Raw genomic sequence first — 7,738 nt, forward strand, 5'->3', positions numbered from 1 at the left:
CAAGTGTTCCTTCGAACTGATATAAAAATTATCCCAGTGAGATGAAGAGGAAGGTGCAGGCCTGAGCGCAGGTTAGAGAGATTTCTTTTTAGGCATCCCCCTTAGCCTCTCTCCACTCTGAGTGATGACATCGTCCACTCTGGCTCTCAACATTCCGCACAATACACACTAATGTTAAGACCTCAAAAACCACTCCTACTTTGAGAGCCTGGCGTGCGGAAATGATTCGGAATTAGAAGATTCTGAATACAAGTTTGATAGAGCAGCATCTCGTGAGCATTTTAAGACTAAAATGGAGTCTGTAGCTTAAAATTTGTAGGAGGAGATACATTTGGCAGATGACACAGAAATTGCTTAATATTTGAAAAACTATAATTTTTTGAAAAAAAACTTGAAGTTGACCCGGAATGTCCTCTGTGAGATGAACATTTTGATAGTTGAATGGCTAAAATCAGTCAATGTATGCTGAAGAATCGCTGCGCCAAAAAACTTACGGAAGAATAAAAAAGAAGAAGAAGAAGAAGAAGAAGAAGAAGAAGAAGAAAGAGGGTGAATAACATAAAAGGAAAAGGAAAACAGGGACAGCTGCCAGTGTTCCCTCTATGATGAAAAACTCATTGGCCTGTGCCCTCTGTCTCTCAGCCTCTTCTGCTGTCATTTCCCCTCTTTGTCACTCACACTGTAATGTGTTCCTCGCTGCTACTATGCATCAGCCTTGCCAAGCTGTTCCTGTCATACAAGCAGAGAGCTGTGGTGCCCCCCCCCCCCCCCCCCGCCCTCCACTGCCTCTGGCCTGATGATGGCACTGCAATGCCTACTGTTCTGTTGTTTTGCATGTTCAAAGCTGAATATGTAACATGATCAAAGAGACAAGTTAATAATGCCTTTCCTGCCAACGACTCATCTGATCTCTGATCCCCGTCTGTGTAATATAACAAACAGGGCAGAGTTTAATAGGCTGTTGAAGGAGAATAGATAACATGTGGTAACAACAATTAGACACAGAGGGCCATAAAAGGGAGGAGGTGATGCTGACCAAAACAGCATCTCCAGGCGACTGCAGAACAATGTTGCTTGAGCTGTCACATTATTTGTCAAGATGGTGTTGTGCAGTTTCCTCTACAGCACCAATGATGCAAGATTCAAGCATTAACGTGAGATTTACAGAAAAATGCTCACATTGCATGCGGACATTGCTGCTTGCTGCTATGTTTGCATGTCATCCAGTATGCCACGTGAATGCACAAAATTCAGCAGCTGTTGATAAAGCAGTATAAATCTGTGTAACTTTGTTCAAATGCACAAAACTTTATATTGAAATCTTATGTGGCTCCTAAACTTTTTACAGACCTGTATGCACGTGTAAAATACAACCACAAAAAAAAACACAATTTGATGCATTATGTAATACAAAAACATCAGGGATGTTTTTTATTGTGTAGGGACGCATTATCCTCAAACTGACATGCGATGGGACTTTGGTCCAGCAGGGAGAGGGATGTGGTTCAACTGTGGCTGGATGGCTGGCTGGTTGGCCGGTCAGGCTACACTGGAATGCGGGGTCTTTTGTTTGTCTGAGAGAGGAGTGGGTCAGGGGGAGAATGCCATTGATGATTGCAGAGAGGAAGAATGAACCTCCAGGAAGTGTTCTCTCTGTCTCCCTGCTCCCCCACTCTCCCACTCTCATTCTCTCTCTCTCTCTCTTTCTCTCTCTCTTTTTTTCTGTGTGTGAGAACCTTCACCGTGCCGAGCCTCTCTCTGCTGAGGCCACGGTCCCCAGGCACAACCACTGCTTTGTCTTGCCCTGTGAACACACACCCCTCCTCTACTGGGCGCCTACGTTTGCCAGGGCCAGGGAAACGCAGGGCCACTGCTCCTATTCTTATCCACATCGCTGCTTCTGCATGTATGGTGTTTGTGTGCATCAGCGGTGAATGGTAAATTGTTTTTCATGTGGCAAACATCTGACACTTCAGCAGAGGCAGTTAGTTTCTGTCATTTTACAGCAAATCAAGAGACCCATTATTTTTGGAGCATGACACCGTCTTGTGTATGATCATCTGGACATGACCACAGTGCAGATATGCTCCGTCTGCAACAGCACTAGTCAGACTAAAAATGGAATAAAGCAGTAAGTGGATAAGAATCTAGCTGGTGGCCCCTTCCGACCAGTGGCTGCCGACTCCCGTCACATTGCTCATTCCCCTCTGTGTCAGAAGGCTGTGAGGAGCTGCAAATGGCCCTTTCAAAACACACGACAGCTGGAACACAGGGCAAAGGTGACTGAGGCAGTTGGGGGAGCTCAGGGAGGGACAGGAGGGAGGGAGGGAGGGAGGAAGGGAGAGGGGGGCACAAGATGAGCAGCTGCAACCTCGAGCCCCTGTTTCTCCACCGTGCCACCATCTCTAGCTTTAACAATTATACAGACTCAGTTTTGTTGAAAGTGTTTAAAGCATAGGACTTCTTAGAAACCAGCACCATTCGACAATTTAAGCCGCATAAATCACAGCCAGAACCTGGTGTTGTCTGGAAAAACAAAGGTTCTGGGTGGCTCTGGTGCCAGGGAATTCCACAACTCAAGTAGGATTAGAGAGAATAGAGAAAGTTCCAGAGAGACCACTGAACTTCTATGTAAAAACATGATTTATGCTTCTTTGATCAACGTGGATACACATAAGAGGGAGGGCATTTCTTTCAACAGCAAATGTTAAAACTTCTAATGAAGAGTCCTAAATGAGCCACATTTAAAGCCTGTAACTTATGAGAAAAGAGCAAAAACAAGATCACCTTCACTTGAAACTTGCCGTTCTGATCATAAAAGTGTCTGTTATAACCTGGATCTGACAAATATACACCATGTTAGTGTAAAACGGGTTGCGAGTCATTTGCAGCTGCACCACTTGTCCACTTCCCTCCCTCTGCCACACTGAAGGATCACGCTCCAAGCCCCCACCCCGTTCACGGGACAGGTGTTTTATTAAGACAGCCAATTGCTGTCCCCAGTGTACTCTGCTACTTGCTGCCGCTGTGTGAATTCACGGAGTAGTACAGAACTTATTGTGGTCGCACGCTATCGCGAGACTTGTGCCATTATCAACCTGCTTGACACACAGCAGCGCTGAGTGCAGCCTGCCTTACCAGGGTCGGACTGGAGCTCAAGAAACGACAAGGAGAAGCGAACATCTGGCCGCACATCATGAAAGGACGTCGGGGCTTATAGGTGAAAAGACGACGAAGTAGGCGGAAATATATGTGAGTACATTGTTTCTGTGCTTTAAAACGGACAAAGCGAAAGTTAAAGAGTGTCCCCTCGCCGCTTCGTTCAGCGCAGTTGGCTTTGCTGTGAGTTCCTCTGCTGTTTAAAAGGCTCCCAGCAATGCGTTTCCCAACACGGACATGGAGCTCGGTTTACTGCGCCCTTGGCCCTCCGGTCGCCTTCATACACTTTTTTTTTTTTTAAATCTAACTACTGTGCGCAAAATTCTGCTTCTGCACGGCTATCGCGACTGCATCAAACTTTAATGAGCCTTATCCTTTAATTTACTTATTTATTTTTTAACTTACCATCTGCCTTTTCTGTTTTTAGAATTAACCTCTTTAAACAAATATTCACAGCTGTGCGCTTGTGGCTGATGAGTGCGCACAAAGATATTTACTGTCATCCGCTGTGTGTGTGTGAGTGTGTGTGAATGTGTGATAAATTACTCAATCAAAAAGTTGGAAATGCCGTGTAATCTTGATACACCTATAAATACACCCCTTTTCCTCTAAGTTGTGGGTCTTTTTTGGACCGTGTAGCCCAGAGTTAACATATGGCATAAAGGGGAGCACAGCTGGAGGTAGCGTTTCCATTGCGGTGATGTCAGAGCAGCTGACTCCACAGCTTGCAGTGTAATTAGCAAACAGAGCACCAGTTTACTCACTCGTCTGCGCTCGTCTTATTTTTTCACGTTAGCTTCCTTCCCTGATGGACGAGTGCTATCCCTCCCAGTCCTCTTTGCTTGTGCTGTAAACACCGCTGCTTTGTGTGTGTGTGTGTGTTTGGAAAAAGCACCGGTGCGTCACTTTGGCTACATTTCGGAAGCGCAAGAAGAACTCAGCACAAACCGGAATACTTTGGATAAACTGGAGAGTGGATCCGTTTACGCCGTGATACATGGGTGGGTGAGCGCAGCGTAGCGTATCCTGCACCACTGGGAAGAATGTAGAATTTACAGTATGTCCTCAAGTTGGATAAACTTATAACATCAGCACAATACATATATTTTTTTAGAATTAACTTTTTATGAAGTTGCATTTAGAAGACTGTAGGTTTAAGGTTCTGTTGGTTTGTTGACACTTTTTTAATTCATTTACGCTATTAAGGCTGACGTTATATCTGGCATTTTTCTGCTTTGATCACTTCTGGTTACCTTCTGGTATACGAAGGAGCCTCCGCTGTGCACTCTAAATGGCTTCATTGCGTTTACCCGGTATCCTGTTTTTCCTGTTTTTCCATCAGGTTATGAAGGAAGAATGGAGTTCCCGGACCATAGCCGCCAGTTGCTGCAGTGTCTGAGTCAGCAGCGTCACCAAGGTTTCCTCTGTGACTGCACTGTTATTGTCGGGGAGGCTCGATTCAAAGCGCACAGAGCCGTGCTGGCCTCCTGCAGCATGTACTTCCATCTCTTCTACAGGGACCAGCTAGACAAAAGGGACGTTGTGCATCTCAACAGTGACATTGTGACAGCCCCGGCTTTCAGTCTGCTCCTTGAATTTATGTATGAGGGGAAGTTGGAATTCAGCACTCTGCCAGTGGAGGATGTCCTGGCAGCGGCCAGTTACCTCCACATGTATGATATAGTGAAAGTGTGCAAAAGCAAGCTTAAAGATAAAGAACTTTCCTCCCTGGATGAAAAGATGGGTGAGGCTTTGGGACTCAGCTGTCTGGACAGGGAAAATTCCTCAGATGGTGAGCTGCACATTAAGCAGCTCATACGGCGACAGCCCCAGACACAGTCTCAGGGGCTTCACAGGGCCCCCCCTGCACAAGAGTTTGACATGGACAACAGTGAAGTCAGGCTGGCTGTCACCGATTGTGATAGGTCTACACAGAGCAGGCAGAAGGCAAACGGTCACTCTGGCAGGTCCCCGGACCTTGTAGGTGTCAATTATGTGTCAGCAGAGGCCGAGCCCTGCGTCCAAACAGCTGGAAAAACAAAAGCTGATGTCAGTAGTTCCACCGTATTGCTGTCCCAGAGGTCCCGGGCTTCAGATGACATGGACTGTGCACTGGATTTGTCTTTCAAGCCTCTGTCTAGCAGAGATCCCTTACACCCCTCCTACGTCTCGGGACAGCTGGCCCTCGACAGCCAGCAGCAGGGCACTGAGCCACTTGTTAAAGACGAACACGACTTGCTGTCAGAGCAGGAGGACAGTGAGCCGATGAGCCCTGAGAGCCAGCGCTTTGGGAATAGTGCCAGGAGCTCAGTGGTGACAGGGTTCGCTGCCCTCTTCCCAGGCAACAACGGCTCCACAGCCGCCCTGCTCTCCCAGGAGGAGGACCTGATGGATGAGGAGGGGGAGGCCTGCAGAGGGAGGGAGGGCGCCCCAGGCAGGGAGGTGGACGGGAGGGGTAGACTGCTGGGGGACAGCGAGGAGGAGGAGGAGGACGACCTGGCTTCTTCAGACATCTCCACCTCCAGCGGGGTGCTCCTGCCCCCAGGGCAACAGGTGTGCGTGTGTCCCCTCTGTAGTAAAGTCTTCCCCAGCCCCCATGTGCTGCAAATGCACCTCAGCTCACACTTCCGCGAGAAGGACGGCGCCCGATCCAAGCTGTCCCCTGACGGCTCTGTCCCCACCTGCATGAAGTGCAACAAGACCTTCTCTTGCATGTACACCCTTAAGCGCCATGAGCGCACACATTCTGGCGAGAAGCCATACACCTGTGGCCAGTGTGGCAAGAGCTTCCAGTACTCCCATAACTTGAGTCGGCATGCTGTAGTCCACACACGTGAGAAGCCTCATGCTTGTAAGTGGTGCGAACGGCGCTTCACACAGTCTGGGGACCTCTACCGCCACATCAGGAAGTTTCACTGTGGCCTTGTCAAAACTCTCGCCATTGGATAAAACACCTCTCAACCAGTGCCATGACAATAAGACAGGATGTCTTTTCATACACTGAATGCTACTTCTGAACATTTTCCCCATTAGTACACACAGTTTGTTGGAGACATGTCTTTCGGATTCTACCCCATGTGGCATTTCTCAAGATAAAGATGTAGCAACTTTAATACTGGAGCTGTTTCCTGTGCTGGACTTTGTCATAGGCAAACATGATGGTCAGTTGGAGGTGCACAAGCTGTTAAGAATAACATGGTTGCTGTGAAAACTCGAGCTGGAGCTGTGTCGTCAAAGGTGAACAAATCAGATGATGCACTTGTTTGTTCCTGTCTTGTTTGTGTCAATCTGTTGCATCTGAGGAGTATATTTGCTGGAAGGAAAAAGCATCTAGTGCTTACACTGTGTGGGCACATAGTGATGCTAACATATGTTAAAACAATAGAGAGAGTGTGACTTTATTTGTGCACATGGGAGATCAGAACCGTCCGTTGATTAGCAATATATAATTTTTTTAACACCTACATTAATATTATTATTTATTTTGGGGTTTTTTGTTTAGTCCTAACTATCACAAGGCAGCAAATGTAATGAAGTCTGACTACTGGAAGTATGATTTATTTTATTTTTATTGTGGAAGTAGAATTTCTGTTTGGTGGAAATGAAGTTTTTATGTTTTGTAAGAAGAAGCAAGCAGACCATCATATCACCGTACTTCTTTTTATTGCCTTGGGCTGAGGTAGCAGCTCTTTAGTTGTTAATGTTAATGAGCACATATTGATGGATTGGCCTTTTTCTTTGCTACTTAAAAAGAAATTGTATGAACAGAGGAGGGATGGAGGGTTGTTAAAAGCTAATGCATGTGACACTGGTGCCTACTAAAAATCTTAACACTTCACCTAGTGTGCTTACTAAAACAAAATCAAGACGTATTGTCATGCCTTTTTTTTTCCAAATTCAGTGACTTTTCAGGCTTTTTTTTAAAACAAACAAAAAAAATCACAGCCACACTCCACATACCAGGGTATGAGGGTAACTGTCTAAGAGTGTCCTTAACTGAATAATGAAAAATAAGAAGTTAGATGTCTGGCTGATTACCTTGTTATTTCCTGGTTATGGCACAAAGAGTACACTGACACAGTGTTGAGCAGGCAGAGAAGAGGTGGACAGAGACAGGTGGATGCTTGTCAGTGTTTGTTCATCAAAACTGAATCTACTGACATTTCTTTCTTTTGAATTAACATTTTCACATTACTGTATCTGCGTACATTACTACTGATAAATCGGAGCCTAGAGATGCTGCCTTTTTGAGAGAAATTTAATTTTTTTTCCTGTCTGTTCACGTAGATGCCACACGGATTCTTACCAGGAAGGTGTAGCACTAAAAAGTTCACGATAATTTGTCTAATCTGTCCTGACAAGACTTGATGAGAATTTATTTATTAGTTTGACTTGGTTCAGGGTTTACTGTAGATGTAGTTTCTATAAGCTTGCAAGACATTGCGTCTTTGCCTAGCGATCTTGGTACTCATTAACTGGTATTGGGGCTGTCCATTTTCTTTGTGCAAATCAAGTTACTGTAATTGTATTTTAATATATTGTGTAGAAATCTCTACAGAGTGTTCAAGATTTGTCACAT

General features: G+C 45.7%; 1 protein-coding gene across 2 annotated transcripts; it reads left to right on the top strand.

Annotated features, from left to right (window-relative positions):
• The first annotated feature begins 3,034 nt into the window (after positions 1-3,034).
• On the top strand, positions 3,035-7,076 carry zbtb42 (zinc finger and BTB domain containing 42). Of its 2 annotated transcripts, none has more exons than XM_028396041.1 (2): positions 3,035-3,252; positions 4,502-7,076. In XM_028396041.1, the coding sequence occupies exon 2, from the start codon at positions 4,516-4,518 to the stop codon at positions 6,106-6,108; it is 1,593 nt and encodes a 530-aa protein (XP_028251842.1). In that variant the 5' UTR covers positions 3,035-3,252; positions 4,502-4,515; the 3' UTR covers positions 6,109-7,076. The 2 variants fall into 2 exon arrangements, with proteins under 2 accessions (XP_028251842.1, XP_028251841.1); XM_028396040.1 differs by lacking the exon at positions 3,035-3,252 and adding an exon at positions 3,989-4,160.
• Positions 7,077-7,738: the final 662 nt, after the last annotated feature.

Source organism: Parambassis ranga, chromosome 22 (genome assembly GCF_900634625.1).
Source record: "Parambassis ranga chromosome 22, fParRan2.1, whole genome shotgun sequence".
Classification (NCBI taxonomy): Eukaryota; Metazoa; Chordata; class Actinopteri; family Ambassidae; genus Parambassis; species Parambassis ranga.